Source organism: Microcaecilia unicolor, chromosome 2 (assembly GCF_901765095.1).
Source record: "Microcaecilia unicolor chromosome 2, aMicUni1.1, whole genome shotgun sequence".
In the NCBI taxonomy this organism is placed as follows: Eukaryota; Metazoa; Chordata; class Amphibia; order Gymnophiona; family Siphonopidae; genus Microcaecilia; species Microcaecilia unicolor.
The window spans coordinates 166283905-166307077 of NC_044032.1; the positions used below are offsets into that span (position 1 = coordinate 166283905).

A 23173-nucleotide genomic window follows, 5' to 3' on the forward strand; every position below is an offset into this window, starting at 1 on the left:
TGGGAACGAATACAGTTGGGGGTGTGTCAGAGGCGTGGTGAAGGCGGGACTGGGGCGTGGTTATCGGCCGAGCACAGATGGGCGCGCTCAGCTGATAATGGAAAAAAGAAAGGCGTTTTTAGCGAGAATTTAGGACACTTTTTTTTTTTTTACCCTTTTTTCTCACGAACAGGTCCCAAAAAAGTGCCCTAAATGACCAGATGACCACTGGAGGGAATCGGGAATCACCTCCCCTGACTCCCCCAGTGGTCACTAACCCCCTCCCACCAAAACAAAACCCACTTGCAAAAACCTTATTTCCCAGGCTCTATGCCACCCTCAAATTCCTTACCCACCTCCATGACAGCAGAATGTGTTAGATCCTCTCACAGCCTTTCCCTGGGTCAGATGTGGCTCTCGGGTGCACTGCAGGGTCACATCAGCAATGCATTGTGGTGGGTGTAGGGTATTGGGCTCCGTGATTTCACTAGCTTGTGTTACAGTCTCACGATGTTGGTAGGCTCTTCTCCCATTGTGCTTTTCCCCCTGCCTACTGGGCCAGAGTGTGCCCTATTTTGTTTCCGGTAGTCCACGAGGTAGTGGCCATTTTTGTAAGTCCGTTTTAGATCCCTTTCGTGTGTTAGCCACGTTACAGAACTTAGTTCTTACCTTGAATGTTGCTGAAAGAGGGCATTGCACACCATTCTGCCAGCTCTGAGCTACTGCTAATCTTAGTACCAGGGAGACTCGTTGCCAGTGGGCACAACCTCCGATCTGCAGTTAACTGTGAGTAAATGCGTTTATTGAAATAAAGGACGTTTTCAGCGAGATTAGTCTTATGGTGTGAACTGCTGTGCCAAGGTTATACAGCAGCAACAAGTCCTGTCCCTGGAGCAGTTTTAGTGGGTAATGCAGTGCACTTCAGGGAGGCGGACCCAGGCCCATCCCCCCCTACCTGTACCACTTGTGGTGGTAAATGGGAGCCCTCTGTGCCCCCCTTCACCATTAAGTGCTATGGTAATGGTGTTGAGTTGTGGGGAGTGGGTTTTGGGGGGGATTTGGGGGTCTCAGCACCCAAGGTAAAGGAGCTATGCACCTGGGAGGTAATTTAATGTTTTTTCCTATTTTTTAAAAGTGCCCCCTAGGGTGCCCGGTTGGTGTCCTGGCATGTGAGGGGGACCAGTGCACTACGAATCCTGGCCCCTCCCACGACCCAAAGCCTTGGATTTGGTCGTTTTTGAGCTGTGACGCTTCGTTTTCGATTATAGCTGAAAAACGAAAACGCCAACTCAAATGCCCACATCTCAAAAACGCCCACATCCAATGCATTTGCCTGGCACAAACCGTATTTTCGAAACTAAAGATAAACGTCCATCTTTTCCGAAAATAAGATTTGGCCCACCCCTTCACGGACCTGTTCTCGGAGATGGACGTTCTTACACATAGGTGTTTGCGTTCGATTATGCCCCTCCACTGAGTATTATTTGATTACCTAACATATAAGATTGACCATTTGCAGCCAATATCAAACATGTCAAATATGATGGGATTTGTCCATGTAAGATTTTAAATATAATTATACGTACTATAAATTTAACCCTTGTCTCTGACGGTAACCAGTGAAGCTTTATTATAATGCTGAGCCCCAAATAGAAGTCGAGCTGCAATGTTTTGAATGACTTGTAACCTATGAAAAAGAATTTTTGTACAACCAATATAGATCACATTACAGTAGTGCAAGACTCTTGACAATTAACTGAAACATTGAGACATCAAAATATTTTCTAATAGCTCTCAACTTCCTGAACATCTTAAATGAGTTTCTCACTAAATTGTTTACTTGATATTCCATTGTGTGTTGACTATCAATTAACAATCCCAATACTCCAGTAATTGTTTCAATTTAAACTCTTTCCTTAACAGCTCGTTTCTCATATTACTAATGGACTAGTCCATAGAAATTTGTATTTTTTCTTTATTCAGTTTAAGTTTGAGAGCAAACCCAATCTTCTACCAGATTGAAGCAATTTCCAAAACATCCCACATTATACTTGTCATTATCTCTCAAAGGAAGTACAATTCCAATATTATCTGCATAAAGAAAACCATCTGCTTTAAGTTGCTCTAAAACCATCGCCAAAGACTGCATCACAACATCAAATAATATGGGAGAGAGCGGTGAACCTTGTGGTACACTGTACATTGCATTCCAGGGAGCAGACAAAACTCCATCCTTCTAAGTGATGTGGTCAAAAACTCAGAAAACCACTTTAAAACTAATCTAGAGATGCTTATTTCCTCCAATTTATTAAGTAACATTTTATGATCGACCAGGGAGGCGTATTTTCAAAGCACTTAGACTTACAAAGTTCCATTGTAACCTATGGAACTTTGTAAGTCTAAGTGCTTTGAAAATGAGCCCCCAGGTCAAACATGCTTGACAGATCAAATTGTACCAGCACAAAGTTCTGTTTCATAGCAAGTATGCGCTTGGCTTGGTTGATCAAAGAACAAACACAGTCTCTGTACTATATCCCTTCCTAAAACTTGATTGTGAAAAATACAAAATGTTAAAATCTTCCATGAGGTCAACTAATTGAATACTGACCCATCCCTCCATAATTGTTGTAAATAAAGTATTGATGCTACTTGGCGATAGTTAGCAACATCCTTTCACTCCCCCATTTTTATTTTTCAGATTTGGGGGTCAAAACAAAATTACCCTCTAATATATGAAGATTTTCTTGTGGTAGCTCTAAATTCAACCATAACTATATCGTCTCTAAAAATAAGGATAAACAATTCAGCATAAGATGTCTCGGACACTTATCAAGACAACTGTTCCTGCACAAACTTTTTAAATAACTTCAGGATAGTCTGTGATGATACTTCCTGAAATTGAGTCCAAATTCTATCAGCAGGTTTATCGTTATTTAACAAACAATTATCTAATGATAAAATTTCCTCATCAACAAAATCCTTCCTCAATTTCTGCACCTTAGAATGAAAATAACATGTCAAATCGTCTTCAGTAGGTGCATCCGACTTATATTCAGTTAATAAATAATTCACCATAGTAAAAAGCTTTTTACTGTCTATATTTTCTTTACCAATTAATTTAGAGTAATATTCCCTGTTTGTAGTCATTAGATTAACCTTATAATTTTGAAGTTTTTTCTTCCACTCCAATGTATACTCATCACAAGACAGTTTCTTCCACCTCCTTTCCAATCGTCTACACTCCGTGTTTAATTGCAATAATTCATTTGTTTACCACCGATCTGATTTCCTCACAAATCAGAAAAAAAACTCTTATTCCATAATTACATTCGTAACTCAAAACCACACCCCCGTTATGCCCAAAACACCCATGAGTGTCCATTTTCCGCGCACCTTTTTCAGGTGCATGTAACCATTACATGTGTAACATCCAGTTAAATCTAATTAGTGATAAATGCTTGTTTAAAAAAACAATTATTGCCACTAATTGGCTCATTCAATTGTGCGTGCAAATCAAAACTGTGCTGAAATTTGCGCACACACCTTTTGGTGACCTTTATAGAATGAGGGGTTTAATTCATACATTGTGTTTATAAATATAACTTGGCAAGGTATAGAAACGCTTATATTGATTTAGTACTGTTAGAAGCTACAAGGATGGTGCTTATAATTTTTTATAAATAGAATTTTAATGAGGATAATTCAACTCTCATTTTTGCAGGTATCTTGTGATTTATAATCCTACAGAACAAGATCGCTTCTCTGTGGTATCAATCTATGTTACTACACCCAAAGTTAAAGTTCTGTCTGCTTCAGGAAAACCTATAATGGCCCAAGTCAATGCAGTTTGGGATGGATCTACTACTGTCTCACATGAGTCCTATCAGGTATGTTTGATGATGATAATAATAATAAAAAGTTAGGTCAAAAAAGGTCAGTAATTAGGGAAATTGTTTGTAACCAGGAAATGTTAAAAGGAGGGAGAGGGAATAGTTCAAATGATGATTTGTTTTCATTAAACTATAGGTGATGTATAAAAACCTGTATAAATAAGTAGTAGCAATGTAATACTGTTACTATATTGTTACTGTATACATTCCTACTTGGAGACTAAGGCATCTCTCTATATAAAACACACCTCCAACGTTCTAATGAAGCCTGAAGTCTCCAAACGTTCTAAATTTGTAGTTGTGTAGATTGCTGTTCCTCCATGAGTGTCTGCCCCACCCTTGCGTCACAACGTGATGACGTCGAGGGCGGAGCACTGACACTCAACGAATCGCATTGCCCACCCATTGCTATGCGACGAAACGTGACGTCAGACTCATCGCGAACCTATGCGAACGACCTGCAAGAAAGGAGGACTACCATTGCCCCGCCCTCGCGTCACAATGCGATGACGTTGAGGGCGGAGCACTGACACTCAACGATTTGCATCGCTCATCCAAAACGCGCTTCCTGGCTACTGTAAAGGCAAGAAGGGCTCCTCCCTCCCCGCCCGAGTCTTTCTCTTCTCACCCTCTTGGACAGACCAGTGTGAGCTTTTGCAAAACGCAGCAGACCACAAACAAAGGCAGGCAGGCAGCCTGAACATCGGAGGGTGGGAGGGAGGGAGCCAGGCCAGCCAGCCTGAATGTGGGAGTGGGAGGGAGGGAGGGGGGCCATGACCCTGAAAGGCGCGGGGGAGGGGGGGGCCACGACCCTGAAGCTGGGAGGGGGGAGGGGAGGAAAAGGGGAGGGGGAGGGGAAGGAGGGGGGGAAGACAGGGGGGAGGGGGAAGGAGAGTGGGAGACAGAGGGGGGCCCCTGCTGCACACTCTCATTCTTTCTCACACACACACTCTCACACAGACAGCCTCACTCTGTCACACACACACACTCGCACATTCACTCTGTCTCTCTCTCTCTCACACAGTCACTTTCACACACACTCTCTCAAACATGCACGCTCCGAGGAAAACCTTGCTAGTGCCCGTTTCATTTGTCTACTAGTTACATATAAAACACACGCACTCATACAGTGGTTCTACCTGTGAGGTTCTTATCAGTGCTTGGTTGTTATACCATAACTACTACTTCAACTGTTAATAATTTCTGTAGCGCTACTAGATGTACGCAGCACTGTACACTTAATATGCAGGTACTTTCTCTGTCCCTAGAGGGCTCACAATCTAAGTTTTTATACCTGGGGCAATGGAGGGTTAAGTGACTTGCCCAAGGTCACAAGGAGCTGCAGTGGGAATTGTACCCAGGTCACCAGGATCAAAGCCCGCTGGACTAACCATTAGGCTACTCCTCCACCCATAATCATGGCCTCGCACCAGGCTTCGTCATTTATCCTTTTATTTATTTATTTCAAAATGGTTTGTCCTCCCCTCCTTGGTTAGAGACCCAAAAACTCTCTTCACCTCTCCTACCTCCAACCTTCCCCTCACCCCCCCCCCCCCCCCCAGCTGTAAGGAACACACAACAAACTGGTTTGTTGGAACAACTGCTGGCTGCAGCTTTATTTGCAGGGAACACAAATATCACATAACAGAACTGGGGTGGGTGTACCCAACCCAACCAGTGAAACAATCTGTCCTTGTCATCCTTTCTGTCATATTGTTATCTAGGAAGTTGTCACTCCCACATACAAAGATCCTCCTTCATGAATCCGCAAGCCTTGTCCTCTTCATATCACTTGCTAAAGACAATGTCAATGACCTTGCAACCTGTCAAGTCAAACTGTGACTATACCTACCACCCACCCACAGTGGCTGTCAGTGACTCCATTGGGGGCTGCCACCCATGGAATAGTAACCCTAGCTTAAGTACCTGCCACTCTCAGCACCAGCTGTGATAAAGAATTTTACCAGAAAAACACATGGAGGGTGGGCGGGGAATTGGCACAGATCCTGTAAGACTGCTGTGCCTTGCCATCTGCCCTTCAGTAACAGTACTCCACAGGATCCCCCTCCTCTCTCTCCCATGATCCTTGCACTGCAACACCCAGTCCATGAGTATCCCACACATTCAAAAGAAAACACGTCCCCCACCACCACCACAATCTCAGCTCATATGATTCTAGCACCCACACTCCAGCTTGTGGCAGCCCCGATGTGGCCCAAGTTACAATCACTGGGTGGAACACAGCCTACCCCAAGCTCTCCATTTTTTAAATTCACTTAAAACTTACAACAAAACTGTGTCACTTGTACGAACAAATTACACATCCAGGAAAGCTGTTCAAATTGACATGCAGTCCTCAAAAGTTGTCAACCATATATGCGGTGTAGTACAGTGTTCCAAAATAACTATCGCATCCAGTAGTCCAGCATGGCACTGTGTTTAACATCTGCTTCATGGAACATTGTTTGATCATTCTATTTAAACCTGGCTCTCTCTAAAAGAAAAGAGTAAAATAATGTAAGTTAAAATGGCTGTGCTGCTCTCCAAAGGTCAATTAGAATTAACTTCCTCTGGGTTACTCGTTGGTTATAAAGCTGGTAACTAAAATATTTCTATAGTAATAATGTTAGAAACATAAGATCATTTCCAAATGCATGTAAACATTGACACCAGGCTGTGCCATTTAACTTCAGCATACTTGCCATGCAAGTTATAGGGGTTTTTGTGTTCATTGTAATAACCTAATATAGTCCCCTACAACATATGATCTTTTATGTATAACATATTCTTCTTGACAAGTAGCTTTATGCCTTGAGGAAAAACAATCAAGACATGAAGAAAACAATCACTTAAATATAACATGATTATATGGATGAATCACAAAGAACATTGTTGAGTATGAGTGGTTTATATCTTAGTCTCTAGGTACCTTGAACTAAAGTATACACCATTGAATAATTTGTTTCACAGTGATATTGTAGATAACAGGTTCTAATTCAGTCATTGGGACACACCCAGTCATTCTGGTTTTCAGGATATCTACAATTAATTATGACTGAGAGATTTCTATGAACTGTCTCCATATTATGACTGGAATGAAAGGCAATATATTAAATGCACATAACTTGAAATTCCATTTTGTGCATATCTATCTCATACATGAATGTATAGTTAAAATGTTTAGAAAACTTGTATTGTACCTAATGTCATTGTATAGGAGATAAACAATACATAGATAATCACAAAAGTACATCTTTGGTTCTCAAGAATTTAAGATTCATCATCCCATATACAGTCTGGCTTCTTCCCTTTCCTATGTCATTTTTTATGCCATTATTTCCATTGCCTTTCTGCCAATAGATCTTTAGAAGGTAGTTTGATATTTGCACATAAAATACTCATTTTATGTTATTTTCTTACCTCAACAGTTATCCTTCTTAGCACATGTAACAGCTTTGGGACTTGGAGTCTACCAACTGCTGGAAACATTGAGCTCAGATACTAACTTATCTGATTATAGCATGTACACTCATGGAAGGGATGTTGTAAGAGTGACTCCAGATAGAATGTTCAAGATACAAGAAATACAGAGTACTGTAAATGAAATAACTATTGAAAACATTTACTTGAAACTCTGGTTCTCTGGCATATCTGGACTTATGGAGGTTTGTAAAATTATAAATAAAATTGTTTTCTAAAGTATAGCTTGTCAAGTCTTTAAAAACACCTGGTTCTGGCTGAGCTTGTTGTCCTTACAAAAACAAATCCAGTCACAAATCAAGTGAACACCAAATCTCCGTCTATCTCAATCCATCAACAACTTTCTCTTTTTGTCGCTTTTTTCTTTTCATTACTACTCCTCCTGTGTCTTCCATCTTCTACAGTCTGTGCCTCTTCCTAATATTATAATCTTTACTAACTTCCCCTGTGCACTCCAGTACCATTGATTTCTGCTGGTGAGTCTGAACTACTTGAAGCTCAAAAAATTGCACAAATAATACAAGAATACTATGGAACTGCCTGGTTCACATAATTTTGGATTTCATAAACCTCATTAATACTGCATAAGAAGGCAAAGAGAGATGAGCGTATGTTGGAGACAGGTTTAAAGGTAGTAAGATAGTCTTTTGAAGCTGAAAGATGAGGGTGAGAGGATAGGAATGGGATTGAAAGGCCTCTATGGTTGTAAAAAGATGCACAGTAATGGAAGGGGTGGGGAGGGGTTATGATAACCTATGGAAGAGGAGGGTTGAAAAGATTTAAGGAAAGGTATTTGAAACTTGGGTGAGAAGACAGGGGAAGAGACAGAGTGATGTGGAAAGGAAGGTATATGGAAGGATGAAAGGCAAAGGGAGTAAAAGAAGAAAAGGTATATGGGAAAAAAACTATACACAATGCAGACAGAGATGAAGAGGGCACATAAGAGATTAATTTGTATGTACTGAGAAAAGTTGCAGGATGAATGAGAGGGAAGAGAAAGACCCAAATAAAAGATAAAATCACAAAAGGAAGAATTTTTCAAATTTTTACATATTTTTGGTTTGGATTTTGTCCTTTTGTGTTTTTCAGTAATCTATTTGGCACTTCTTATGTTGTGTCTGTGATCCAAAACAGGCTCCTTCACATGACTCACTTAATACATTTTTCTGGTGCTCCTCATACAAAGGGGCACATTTTCAAAAGAGAAAAATGTCCAAAAAAGTGTCATAAAGCACCATTTGGATGGTTTTTTTCTCAAAACATCCAAAGCGGTATTGTCAAAACCTGTTTTGCACATGTCTATCTATTCATTTCGTGTGCAGTGCATCCAAATCACAAGGGGGTGTGTCGGAGACATTTTGAAGGCGGAATTAGGGCAGGCTTAGGGAGTGCCTAACACTTGGACATTTTACAGCCATAATGGAACAAAACCAAAATATCTAGGGCGAAAACTTCAATGTTTTGGTCTAGACCTGTTTTTCCAACAAATAAGACACAAAAGGTGCTCTAAATGACCAGATTGACCACTGGAGGGATTCAGGGATGGTCCCCCCTTACTCCCTCAGTGGTCACTGACCCCCTCCCACCCCTAAAAAATGTGAATAAAAATATTACTCATCAGCCTCTATGACAGCCTTAGATGTTATAGCTCGGTCCATTAGAGTAGCATGAAGGTCTCCGGAGTAGTGCAGTGGTGGGTGCAATGCATTGTAGATAGGTGGACCCAGGCCCATACCTCCCCCTACCTGTTGCACTTGTTGTGGAAACCGTGAGCCCTCCAAAACTCACCACTGTACCCACATATAGGTGCTCCCTTCACCCCTAAGGGCTATTATGGTCATGTGAAGTTGGAGTGGTGGGTTTTGAAGGGCTCAGCAGACAAAATAAGGGAGAAGTGGTGAGAAATGTACCTGGAAGCATTTATATGAAGTTCACAGCATTGCCCCCTAGGGTGCCCTGTTGCTCTCCTGGGATGTCTAGGGAACCAGTCTTCTAAAAATGCTGGCCCCTCCTACATCCCAATGGCTTGATTCTCCACGTTTTTCAGTTGTGCTTTTTTTTTTTTTTTAAAATGGCCTGAAAATAAACGCACAGGACATAAAACCTTGTTACAAACGATATTTAAAAAAAAATAGACATTTTGCTTTTTTGAAAATGGTTACATTTGCTATTTGGGTTTGGGCTGTTTAGCGCAAAACGTCCAAAGTCTGACAGACATCATATCAAAACTGTGCTTTAAAATATAGATTTACAATTCATTATGATGCGTGTAACTTTTATTGATTGCTTGAAAGCACACTGTTCTGTTTTTAGAAAATGAAGATAAAAGATGATGATAAAATTTATCAAACCAAAGTGGACTTTATTTGGTATGGAACCACAAGTAAAGCAGATAAGAGTGGCGCTTATCTTTTTTTACCAGATGGAGAAGCAAAGGTAAGACACTTTGAGAAAATGTTTCACCTGTTTGAATAAAGTTAGTACCTAGTGAGCCAGTTTTTAAAATGTGTTTTTTGTTGGGGATAGGGCCCAATAATTACAACTTTTTAGTGCTTAAATCACAGTTATGAAGGTTTTTTGATCTGTAAGCCCTATAAGTGAAAATATACCTAAATGTATACATTGGAGGAAAGGAGGAATAAGATTTATATTTGGCTGAACTCAAAGATGTAATTACGTACCAGGTACAAACTAGAAAGAAAGTTCTGTAACAAGGGGTTTTTACGTTATGTTGGAAACGGGTAGACAAAGAAGTACTATCATATAATTTACCTTGTCTACAGTATAGCTTCATGTTTGCAGTGCAGCATAAAAGATGCTTAATGAATGACCTAGCCAACTAGCCTTGCTCAAGTCTTCTCCATTCTGTTCTGCCAGAGGACAACTCCTGCTCTCTGCTTGAGCTCTACCCTCCTGGCCACACAGTCTAACATACCTATTCTTAAGGTAACCCTGCATCACTGAGGAAGTATTCCTAAGGAAACCCCCCTGCCTTGTACCACTCACTCCCTTATACCTTCCTACTTCTACCCACAGAATCTTTGTTTTCTCTGGAATTATCTTAATTCCATGCTGTCTCATACAGCCATATATAAAGGGGAAAAAAACCCTAATCAATAAATGATGATGTATCTGCTATGGATTCCTGTTCTGGACAGGTTAAAAACACATCTTGTACATATGAAAGATTAAAAAAAATTTGTCATATGGACCAATAATTTGGGCCAAGTAATGGAAATAAGGGTTAAACACTATAGGTGAAAGGAGGGGGGGGGGGGGGGGGGGGGGAGAGAAGACCTCTAGAATCCTGCAGTACATTTTCTAGGATGTGCCTAATTCTCCCTTCCAAAATACCATCCTGCATTTTTCTACCAAGAGCAAACTGAATGCTGCTGACAGATCAAGCTCGTTTTTTGGTATCCAGTATCATCTATAATTTTTTCAGCAACACAACAATTATTTTGAGCACTATGTTGCAGGGGCGTATCTGAGGTTCGGTGGTAGGGGGGGCAGGGGCTAGAGTGAGGGGGCACATTATAGCCCCCCCTACCGCCGTCAACCCCCCCTACCGCCGTTAACACTCCCTCCCTCCCTCGCCTACCGCCGTCACCTACCCCGAGGTCCGCTTCCTCCGGCTTTTTAAAATATTGCTTCAGCTGGCGGGGGACCCCAACCCCCCCGCCAGCCCAGCCGCGATCTTTAACTTTTTCATCCTCGTCGTGCAGCGCGCTGTGAAAGCTGCATGCATCTTTAGATCCAGTTGCTGCGACGTCAGACTCCATCCAACTGGATCTAAAGATGCATGCAGCTTTCACAGCGCGCTGCACGATGAGGATGAAAAGTTTTAAAGATCGCGGCTGGGCTGGCGGGGGGGTTGGGGTCCCCCGCCAGCTGAAGCTATATTTAAAAAGCCGGAGGAAGAGGACCTCGGGGTAGGTGACGGCGGTAGGCGGGGGAGGGAGGGTTAACGGCGGTAGGGGGGTTCCGGGGCAAAATCTGCGGGGGCCCAGGCCCCTGTGGCCCCACGCAGATACGCCCCTGGTATGTTGACACACAACTCCCCAAAAATCAACCTTTCAAGGGCTGCCATCTCCATAACCTTCACCAAGATTGGAACATGTGTGACTGAATAATAACTAGCTCATCATCCAAAAAAGATAAGTACATAAGTAATGCCACACTAGGAAAAGACCAAGGATCCATCGAGCTCAGCATCCTGTCCATGCCATGGCGTTGGCATTTTTCATATGATGTCTGTGTAGATTAAATCATGACTTTAGCATCTGGCTTGTTTCTCCAATATAGCACCCACACTTTTTACACTGAATGATATATACCACATTAGAAGATGAGCATGCTGAATTTTTTTCCCATGTAAATGACTGTGGGATCCTGTGAAATGTGTTGGCACAGTTTGCCGCTAGATATATTGCAAGGATGTGTGCCATTCTCTTCTTTTTGAGTTTCTATTGGGAGCTTGGTTTTTACTAGTTTGTGTTTTAAGTTGGGTGGTTGTTGGAAGGCCAGCAGTGGTGGGGCTGGGAATATCTCTTTCAGTAGTTCATCTTCCTGGAATAGTAGGTGTAGATCTTTTATGATTTTTCTCAATTTTTCTAGCTTTGGGTTATATGTCACTACAAGGGGGATTCTTTTTGTGACTTTCTTTTCCTTGTACTACCAAAAGGTTTTCCTAGGTATTTTAAGGAAGAGGCAACATTCTTGGAGATTATTTTGGGGTTGTAGCCTTTTTGTTTGAAGGATTCTTCAGTCAGGAATTTGAGGTGTTTATCTCTGTCTCCTTGGGTAAGAGCAGATATGGGTGTGTTGTAAGTGGAGAAGTAGTGTAGTGGTTAGTGCAGCGGAACTTTGATCCTGGGGACTGGGTTCGATTCCCACTGCAGCTCCTTGTGATGTGGGCAAGTCACTTAACCCTCCATGCCACAGGTACAAAATAAGTACCTGTTTATATGTAAACTGCTTTGAATGTAGTTGCAAAAACCACAGAAAGGCGATATATCCAGTCCCCTTTCCCTTTCCCTCTGCCCCAGTGATAACCAGTGATACAGGGATTGTATGTGAGGTTCCTGAAGACTGTCAAGGTAGCCCAGTTTATCCTTGGCTGTTGGAACTGTTGAAGCTGTGTGGGAACTGTGATTATGCTAGTGAGAGTTATTGCAGATTGAAGCATGTAGCCATGTTTGGGATTGTGCTTGAAGAGAATCTTTAGAAATACAAGCCTATGAGAAAACGGGGCTGATATTATCCTTGTGTACATATATAAAGTACTTTGACTTGCAACTTATGTGTGCTACATTTTGTGACGTCTGGCTAAGCCACACTGCCACAGAAGGACATAAAGCTAGTAGATGTTCCAACTCTAGCCGTCATTCAAATTCCATTGAGCTGTGAGTCAGAACTATTGAGAGTTTATATAAATACCCATTTATCTATAGAAATTCAAATTAATTCTGGTTTAAAGATTGATTATGGTTAATCGAGGCAGTTGCACCAGCTATTGCCTGCTGAGCAGGACAACTTTGAATGGTGTAGTTCAGTCAGTTGTTTGGACTATTGCAATATAGCTTTGTTTGGCCTGCAAGTGTGACAACTCAGTTACAAGTAATACCTGCCAGAATGATCCTAAGAGACTTCAAGTGGGATAGGGCAAGGCACTATTTGATATATTTGTGGCTGGTAGGGGCTCATATACAGGTTAAAATATTGTGGTTCTTATTTAATATCTTACATGAAATAGCACCAGATTACTTGAAATGTTGGGTGTCTTGATATACCCCACAACACAGTTTTTGCTCAGAGGTACAATTAGAGTTCAATTACCCATGATTCATTAATTTAGATTACAAGAACATAGCAGTAGGTCCTTAATGGGGTTAGGACCAGTATTGTGGAATTTATGACCTTTAGAATTTTATTAGGTTTCAGTTGGCTTATTCTGTTGACCTTTAAAGACCTGGCTGTTTGAACACTATTATGGAAGTGATGTTTTAAATATAAAGATTTTAGATTTTAATTGATTCTGTTTTAATAGCATGGGGAGGGATTGAAGGAGAGAGGATCCTGTGAGGGTCCTGTTCAATATATAAGATGGTTGGAATACTGTACATTGCATGCTTCTTCAAGCCACATACCTGGCAGGCGTAAACAACAGTCTGTAGACAGACTGAGCAGAGTCATGCAACCGTACGAGTAGTCGCTCCATTCCAGAGTGGTACGCAAGATCTTCCGAGAGTGGGGCACTCCCTCGGTGGACCTTTTCGCCTCTCAGACCAACCACAAGCTGCCTCTGTTCTGTTCCAGACTACAGACGCACGGCAGACTAGCGTCGGATGCCTTTCTCCTCCATTGGGGGACCGGCCTCCTGTATGCTTATCCTCCCATACCTTTGGTGGGGAAGACCTTACTGAAGCTCAGGCAAGAGCACGGCACCATGATTCTGATAGCGCCTTTTTGGCCCCGTCAGATCTGGTTCCCTCTACTTCTGGAGTTGTCTTCCGAAGAACCGTGGAGATTGGAGTGTTTTCCGACTCTCATTTCGCAGAACGACGGAGCGCTTCTGCACCCCAACCTTCAGTCTCTGGCTCTCACGGCCTGGATGTTGAGGGCGTAGATTTTGCTTCATTGGGTTTGCCTGGGGTGTCTCCCGTGACTTGCTTGCCTATAGAAAGGATTTCACTAAAAAGAGTTACTTTTTCAAGTGGAGGAGGTTTGTCGTTTGGTGTGAGAGCAAGGCCCTAGAACCTCGTTCTTGTCCTGCACAGAACCTGCTTGAATACCTTCTGCACTTATCAGAGTCTGGCCTCAAGACCAACTCAGTAAGGAATTACCTTAGTGCGATTAGTGCTTACCATCGTCGTGTAGAGGGTAAAGCCATCTCTGGAGAGCCTTTAGTCGTTCGATTCATGAGAGGCTTGCTTTTGTCAAAGCCCCGTCAAGCCTCCTGCAGTGTCATGGGATCTCAACGTCGACCTCACCCAGCTGATGAAACCTCCTTTTGAGCCACTGAATTCCTGCCATCTGAAGTACTTGACCTGGAAGGTCATTTTCTTGGTGGCAGTTACTTCAGCTCATAGAGTCAGTGAGCTGCAAGCCCTGGTAGCTCATGATCCTTATACCAAATTTCATCATAACAGAGTAGTACTCTGCACTCACCCTAAGTTCCTGGCAAAGGTGGTGTCGGAGTTCCATCTTAACCAGTCAATTGTCTTGCCAACATTCTTTCCCAGACCACATACCTGCCCTGCTGAATGTCAGTTGCACACATTGGACTGCAAGCGAGCTTTGGCCTTCTATCTGGAGCGGACACAGCCCCACAGACAGTCCGCCCAATTGTTTATTTCTTTCGACCCCAATAGGAAAGGGGTCGCTGTCGGGAAACGCACCATCTCCAATTGGCTAGCAGATTGCATTTCCTTCACTTACGCCCAGGCTGGGCTGGCTCTTGAGAATCATGTCACGGCTCATAGTGTTAGAGCCATGGCAGCGTCAGTGGCCCACTTGAAGTCAGCCACTATTGAAGAGATTTGCAAGGCTGCGACGTGGTCATCTGTCCACACATTCACATCACATTACTGCCTCCAGCAGGATACCCGACGCGACAGTCGGTTCGGGCAGTCGGTGCTGCAGAATCTGTTTGGGGTTTGAATCCAACTCCACCCTCCAGGACCCGATTTTATTCTGTTCAGGCTGCACTCTCAGTTAGTTGTTCTTCATAGGTCAATTTCTGTTATGCCCTCGCCGTTGGGAGGTTCAATTGACCTGGGTTCTTGTTTTGAGTGAGCCTGAGAACTAGGGATATCCCAGTCGTGAGAACAAGCAGCCTGCTTGTCCTCGGAGGAAAGCGAATGATACATACCTGTAGCAGGTGTTCTCCGAGGACAGCAGGCTGATTGTTCTCACCTACCCTCCCTCCTCCCCTTTGGAGTTGCGTTTTACTCATTCCTTGCTTGTCATTCAACTGAGCGGGAACGATCGCGCACGGGCCGGGAAGACGGCCGCACATGCGCGGTGGGCGTGCCCTGCGAGCGGACCGCCCGCGAAGTTTTGTTCCGGTTGGTGGGGACTGCCATGGACGTCAACCCACTCGTGAGAACAATCAGCCTGCTGTCCTCGGAGAACACCTGCTACAGGTATGTATCATTCGCTTTATCTGCCGTCGTGTACTATGTTATGTTACTATGGTTTAAGCCAATGCAGGCTCAAGCAGTCTTTTCATAGAACCTAGTGTAAATTCAGTGGTCTTGGCCCTGACGGACCTGACTGATCAGTACTTGTATTCACAGAAACAATTTATGGAGGCTTATTGGAGTACAAGTATTTGACTGTCTGTGATCTTATTCTTTAATATATTTAGGCCCCTATTACAAAGGTGTGCTAGCTTTTTTAAGGTGCGCTAAAAATAAGAGTGCATGCTAAAAACAATTGTATGCTAAATGCAAGAGATGCCCATATATTCCTCTGGGCGTCTCTAACGGTTATCATGTGCTAATCATTAGCACATGCTAAAAACACTAGCGTGCCTTTGTAAAAGATCCTTTTAATGAATGTTTTATTATAATATTTTATCATCATTATTTATTTATATTTATTCAGTCGTGCTATTAGTTATGTGCTTAATGTTGATTATTATGTTATCTGTTTATAAAATTTGTATTCCACCTAGATTTTTTTTAATTATAGGTGATATATCAAATGTAATAAAACATAAATACAGGCTAGTAGCAAACACATTCTCTATTCTTTGGGAAACAGGACATCTGTTGGCAGCAAACACCTTACTAAAACCCAGAAGGAATTGGGAAACATTGATATTAGTAGATCCAGCTTGGGTAAAGGGTCATGAATTTAATATACCACCTTTCTGTGGTACAACCAAAGTGGTTTACTTATATTATATGCAGATTTGGCCAAAATAGAAGAGGTTTCACCTTGTTTAGGGAACCCTACTACAATTTATTTTTAACCTTTATAATACAGTACCAAGGTTTTTCTCCATACCAGTATTCAGTCCATTATCAGTCTTTTTTTTCCCTGATAAGTATTTCAGGTCAGTCTAGCTTCTAGAATGAAATTACAAGGAGATCTTATAGTGTCAAGTAGTCTTAGAACCCTTTTCCTATTCCATACACAAACTGCATGATTTAACTTATCCATCTCTGTCTTGTCTAAGAATCATGTATTAAATTCTACTTCAGAGTAATTGGTGCAGATTACTATGTTTTGAAATAGTCCCTTTCTGTATAGCCCCTGTCAGATTCACGTAAACTCGATTCAGTTAAAGCATTCCCCATAACATCCTGTTGTGTCATGAGCCATCAACATGTTTCTGGCTGAACTGATGAAAGCCCCATGTTAGCTATTTGATTGTTGTGAATTCAGATGCTTGGAAAGTCACTTTTATGGTAGCAGTTGCTTCAACCCTCAGAGTTAGTGAGCACATGTCTTTAGTGACTTATTCTCCTGATACTGTTCCATCATCATAGGTATTTCTTATATATATCTTAAGTTCCTGAATAAGGTAGTGATGGATACACATTTAATTTCTGCAATGTACCAGGCTGCAAACTGTGCCAGCACCTATCACAGGACCCCACAGTTACATGTGAAAAGCATTCAATATGAGGGTACGTATTTGTGCTGTTACTTAAATGTGCCATATATCATTCAGTGCAGAAAGTGTGAATAAGGGTGCTACAATGGAGAAACAGGACAGATGCTGAAGACAAGAATCAACCTACACAGACACAATATTAAACACCACAAAGCTAATCGGGGTGACACATAGCACTTTGCAAGGCCACAGCATTGCACCAATGACTTTATGGTCAGAATACTAAGAAGAAATTTTAAAATAATCCAGGAACATAAGACCTTAGAAGTTAAGATGATGATATATTTTGACACTAGCATAAGCTGTCTTAGAGATCTGGATTTCCTATCACATTATTAACCTTTATATTATACAGTTCTGTCACCTTCTGATCACCCATCCATCTCTCCCTGTTTCTCACCCGCAGCCCGCATGCCCTACCCCCTACCTTTAGCTGTGAGACTGTCATTGGAATTCATGTATGTTTCACCAGTATATTCTGATGTGGAGGAGTAGCCTAGTAGTTAGTGCAGTGGACTTTGGTCCTGGGGAACTGAGTTCGATTCCCACTGCATCTGCTTGTGACTCTGGGCAAGTCACTTAACCCTCCATTGCCCCTAGTACAAAATAAGTACCTGAATATATGTAAACCGCTTTGAATGTAGTTGCAAAAAAAAAAAAAAAAAAAACACAGGCGGTATATCAAGTCCCTTTCCCATTTCCCTTTTTGTTCATTCTGGCTTCAAGAAGGCATACTTGGAAAGCTTATCAAAAAATTTTAGTAAGTTAGTCCAGTATAAAAGGTATTATATTATCTTTGTTTTGTTTTGTTTTAGTTTTTATTACATTTAATCAGTCATCTCCCTTTCAACATTTTCTTCTTGACCCCTGTCTAAGGTTGCCCTCCCCTACGCAAAGGTTTGTATCCCTTATTTGGCGCAGACTAAGCACTTAGAAATCTCACACAGCATTTTGAAATTTTTTACCTCACCAAGCCAAGACTTGTAGTGATATTTTTTTTTGTTACATTTGTACCCCGGCGCTTTTTTCCCACTCATGGCAGGCTCAATGCGGCAGGCAATGGAGTGGTTAAGTGACTTGCCCAGAGTCACAAGGAGCTGCCTGTGTGCCGGGAATCGAACTCAGTCATCCCAGGACCAAAGTCCACCACCCTAACCACTAGGCCCCTCCTCCACATAAATACCATTTCCCCTTGAGTAAGAATGTGTGTCTCCCATTATTGTACCGTGTCAGGTTGGCCTTTGATGAGCATACTAAAATCCATGCCATCAGGGCCAAAATGATTGTTAAGCAAAATCTATCTTCCTGGAGAGATTTCCAAGGCTGCAGAGGTGGTGTTCAAGTCCTCCCATTTAGAATCCCTTACTAACTGCACTCTTACTAACTAGCCTTGAGCTCTCAGTCCTCCAAAATCTTTTAGCAGAAACCCCAAATTTCTTGCAGGCCCATTTTGTTTCCTGTTTTTGTTTTGATAATGTGAAATTGCATGTAGCATGCATTCTCCAAAGATTAAAGTTGAGCAAACCCATCCATTCTCCTTGGGAGTTTCAGGGTCGGGGTAATGCATAGGAAACCTCACAATATGTTCAGAAAGACTCTTAATGTCTACTGGAATGTTCTGGAACACATTCTGATTGCTGTATTTAGAACTGAACTTTTTTTTTTTTTTTTTTTTTTTTAGCCTTATGTGTTTACAGAACCACCGGTTATAAGAGTCAGTCATGGAAGCATTTTCTCAGAAGTTACGTGTTTCTTCCTTCACATAACTCATACTGTGCGACTCTATAATGTGCAGGGTAAGACCACTTTAGTATATTTTTTAATGAGAATGTTTTGCAACATTATTGGGCTAGAAATTTCATATATTTTGTCGTTTGAAACGAAGGGGATTAGACAAATAAAGAAGAGAATAAGATAGCATTCAAGAAAAGCTCAGCCTCCATTGTAAAATTGTATGAAAAAGGTTTACACAGGATGAATAAAAATGTGTTTATCTATAATTATATAGATGTATTTCTCTGAGGACAATCGGGCTGTCATATTCTCACAACAGAGCCCGGTGTGGATGCTGACTAGTGACATCAAGAACTTTCTAGCAGGTCCTACCACACATGCATTGGTGCCTTCCCACCCGACGAGCAAGTTATGCTATGCTACGTTATATGTTGCTTCTAGTCTGCATATACCTGCACAGTTCAGTGTGGATTACAGTAAAGAGAGACCGGGCAAACAAAATCCAGGAATTACTATTTCAAAACAGCAAAAAGCAATTAATTAGACCGAAAACACTTTTAAAATAACCAAGTTTTTAAAGTTTTTCCCAAAGGTAGGGAATTCCATATGACCACAGACTGATAATAAAGAGAATTAAACATAGACCTAAATTTCAGTTGTCTAACAGATGGAAAATGTAAGAGTATCAAATTGCAAGTGTGTTTCTGCAGAGCAAGGAGGATGCATCATTGTGTTCTTCTCGCAATGTATTTAATGTTTTCCTGTGTGCGGTTTTTCCAGTCCATATAGATAATTTTTCCTTTTTCTTCACTTTCCTTTTAATTTCATTTCGTTTTTTCAGCCCTTAAAGTTTCCTTATTCTTTGTGTATGCTAGGCCAGTTTTAGGATGGAGCCCCAACCTCGATGTGCACACTGCTTCTTTTTCTGGTCAAAATTGAGGAGTTTAATTTGGCCATGATTTCTCAGTGTCCAACCCAGTGGCTTCAAAAGGGCATCCAACTGTAATTGGATGATTTTCCATGACGTACCCGTACATAACTGTTGCATCGGGTGACTTGGACCCTGGACAATGAGCCAACTCCTTGTTCTCTCTGTTTTGCATATGCAGCTGAGAACACAGAAGGCATGGCAGGTTTTTTTTCCTTTTTTTTGTTACATTGTACCACGCGCTCTCCACACTCTATGGCAGGCTCAACTGCGGCTTACATGGGGCAATGGAGGGTAAGTGACTTGCCCAGAGTACAAGGAGCTGCCTGTGCCTGAAGTGGGAATCGAAACTCAGTTCCTCAGTTCCCCAGGTACCAAAGTCCACCACCCTAACCACTAGGCCACTCCTCCACTCAATAGGTTCAATAGGAAAAGCTCTTTGGTTCCTTGTAGGCTGGTCCACCTTGATGGCTGCCAAGACTTCAGCATCCACTGGGCATGCACCAGCATTGATGAGGTCTCCACCTCTCTCTCACCATCAGGCACTGAGGGGTAGGCCCCAGGACCAGTCATCATCGGACCTGACATGAAGGGCATGGACTGATTCAACGTTTCCCTCATCGGCAGCAAAGGACCTGTAATGCTGTGCATTGGGAGAAGCCCAAGAAGCATAAGCATCGGTCCTCCTTGACATACAGTGCCAGGAGCTCTGGTGCATTGATATTGCCAGTACCTGAGAAGCACCAGCACCGGGAAGAGGACTTCCTCAACATACAGTTCCAGGTTCTTGTGCCAGCACCGGAAGGAGAACTTCCCCTCTTTGGAATAGGTGCTAGTGCACAAATCTCCCAGCAGCCAGGTCACTGCTATCGGTCTGACACAGACGCCTCAGGCTTTCTCTCTTCTGGCTCCCCTGCCTTTGCTAATTCCTTTCTTTGATGGGCTGTCCTGAACCATGCTCAGGAAGGAGCTGACAGATGCAGTTGCAAACCGCTCAGGCATCGAGGGCATTTGCACTTACTGTGGATCAAATCCAAATTCTTATTGAGACTCCTTCCATGCCGGTGCAGAGATCCACAATGCCAGCACCTCGAAGGGTGTCTGTCAACCTCAACGCATACAGTACCACTCTCAACGTCGGTGGAGGAAGCTTCCCCAGAGTCAGAGAGTAGGGCTGTACCTCTGCGCTCTTTGGGGTGTGGACATGGATCCATTGAGTCAAGGCAGGCACAAACTCATTCAATACAACCTGAATACAGGGAAGAGCCTGAATGGGACCGCTTACAGGATTCAGAGGTGGACTCACATTACTTCTCAGAGGAGGAGTCTTAAGGGATACCTTCTGATCCCTCTTTACCTCAAGAGGTCACCTAAATTTAGGCACTCTTTAAAGAATACTGCCATTTACTTATGTAAGTGTACACTTACAGAGGAGCATACTAACTTGCTATTCTGTAATATACATGCACAAATGGCTTAGCATATAGTCATAAGGGGGTATTTCCAGAAGAGGTGCAGACATAGATAGGACCAACATTTACACAGTTTATAGAATACTATAATATATCCACATAAATTCCATGTTTAGGAACTTGAATTTAGATGAGCCTCATAAATGTGCATGCATAAATGTACCAAAAGTAAACTACAAATGATTTACATACAAGATTGTTAAAGGAGGAAAAGACCTCAGACGCCACAAAGAATTCCTACCCAGCTCTGTCTGTGAGAGGTCCAGGTAAATAACTTTCACTGACTACTATAATCATTGGTCAAAGCCTCCTCCCTCACCAAAAAATACTTACTCTTTTTTACCTAACTTTTTATTTCTGAACCCTTCTTCAATGTTTTATTGGTGTAAAACTATCTGACTGTTCAGATACTCATAACTGTCAATAATAACTTATACTGCAGCAGCTGTATCAGTGCAAATACTGCAATAGCAATAGTGACACATCTCAAATCACCCAGATCCCAACATGCTCTGTTTTGACATAGCTTATTCGGGAAATCTTCAAAAAGTCACTAGCAGTGCTTACTCTCTCATCTCTACTTGCCTAAATGTAGCCACATTGACATAGTTTTACACAATATTCTATAAAAACTCTTACATGTGTAAGTGTTCTTGTAGAATAGGGTCACTACCCCCCAAAAGTAGGTGCCCACATTTTGGCGACCTGTTATAGAATTGCCTTCTGAGTGGCCAGAAGCTATGCATATGATTATGGCCTGGATAGGTAGCCCTGAGTTATTTGTTTAACAGCAGTACTCAGCCACTAAATAGTGCAGTCACAATTACCGCGCTCTATATATTCAGTGCTGTTGCTTTTATGGATAACGGAACTGAATATGTATACTAATTTAAGTGTCAAAGTTGCTGCTTAACTTAGTAAACGCACTGGCAGAATTTTGACCATATTTAAGTATGAGACCTAAAGTATGTTGATTTCTAAATAGATTAGTGAAAAAGGCCCATTTTGGTGAGCAATGAAACGGGCACTAGCAAGGTATTTGATTTCTGCAATGATTGTGTTTAAAGTGGTTTATTTTATAATTGTGTTATGTGCCATTTCATTCGTTATTTTTTGTTTTGTTGTACTGTTTTGTTGTTGTGTTTGTAGGATGTAGTGTAATGAAGTTACAAAGCTTTTTTTTCCCCCAAATTTTATTAGTTTTTAGATTTGTAATATTTCTTTATACACAATGTTTTTGTGTACTATGGATAGTGTTATTTTTCCCCCCTTTTTTTGTACTCTGTGAGGAGACATAAAGTTTGGCAGTTACATGACGTGAGTGTGTTAGGAGACATTAAGTTTGGCAATTACATGAAGTGAGTTTGATTGTGTTTGAGTGTGTTGCATGGGAAGGAGTATGTGTGAATGAGAGTGGTTAGGGGGTCTGTGTGGTGTTGGGTTACGTGTCATCAGTGTGTGTGTGTCACAGGGTGTGTGGCTGTGTGTCACAGTGATAGTTTTTGTTGTTCTGAAAGTGTGAGAGGGTTGTGTTGAGTGGTAGATTGTTTGTGAGTTTCTGTGTTTGTGTGATCTTGTGTTTTTGTCTCAGTCTGTCTTTTGGGGGGGTGGGAAAATAGTGGGTGGTGGTGGAGAAATGTGAGTGTGTGGTGGGAGAGAGAGTGAGTGTCCACCTGTTCATGTTGTGCATCTGTTTTGTGTATGTTTTTTTATTAAGGGTTTGGGTGGGGGGGGGGGGTTGTGTGGGGCGGTATTGTTGTTTGTTGTTTAGAGATACAGATGTTTCTGAAAGATAGTTTTTTTTGTTGGGAAGTGAAAGAGGTTGGGTCAAAATTGGAGTGCGAGGGCGTGTATGCTGTAGTAATGTTGTGAGTGGGGTGCCGTCTGGATGTGTTTTTTTTTTTGTTTGTTTTACAGTTGCAGTTCTGTTGTGTTTTTTGTTGGCCTGGGGGTTGGGGGCATATGTTGTGGATGGGGCTTGTGTTGTGATATTTGATTCTGCTTCTGTGTGTTCTGTAATATACATGCTCAGAGAGTGTGTCTGTGTATGTTTTACAGAGAG

General features: G+C 42.0%; 1 protein-coding gene across 1 annotated transcript in view; it reads left to right on the forward strand.

The window, feature by feature from the left end:
• The window catches only part of MAN2A1 (mannosidase alpha class 2A member 1), a 228043-nt gene that overhangs the window by 142777 nt on the left and 62093 nt on the right, over nucleotides 1-23173 (forward strand). Inside the window, exons 13-16 of the mRNA XM_030193463.1 lie at nucleotides 3701-3866; nucleotides 7298-7534; nucleotides 9663-9785; nucleotides 18659-18773. Coding sequence (XP_030049323.1) covers nucleotides 3701-3866; nucleotides 7298-7534; nucleotides 9663-9785; nucleotides 18659-18773 — 641 coding nt within the window. The remainder of the gene's footprint in view (nucleotides 1-3700; nucleotides 3867-7297; nucleotides 7535-9662; nucleotides 9786-18658; nucleotides 18774-23173) is intronic.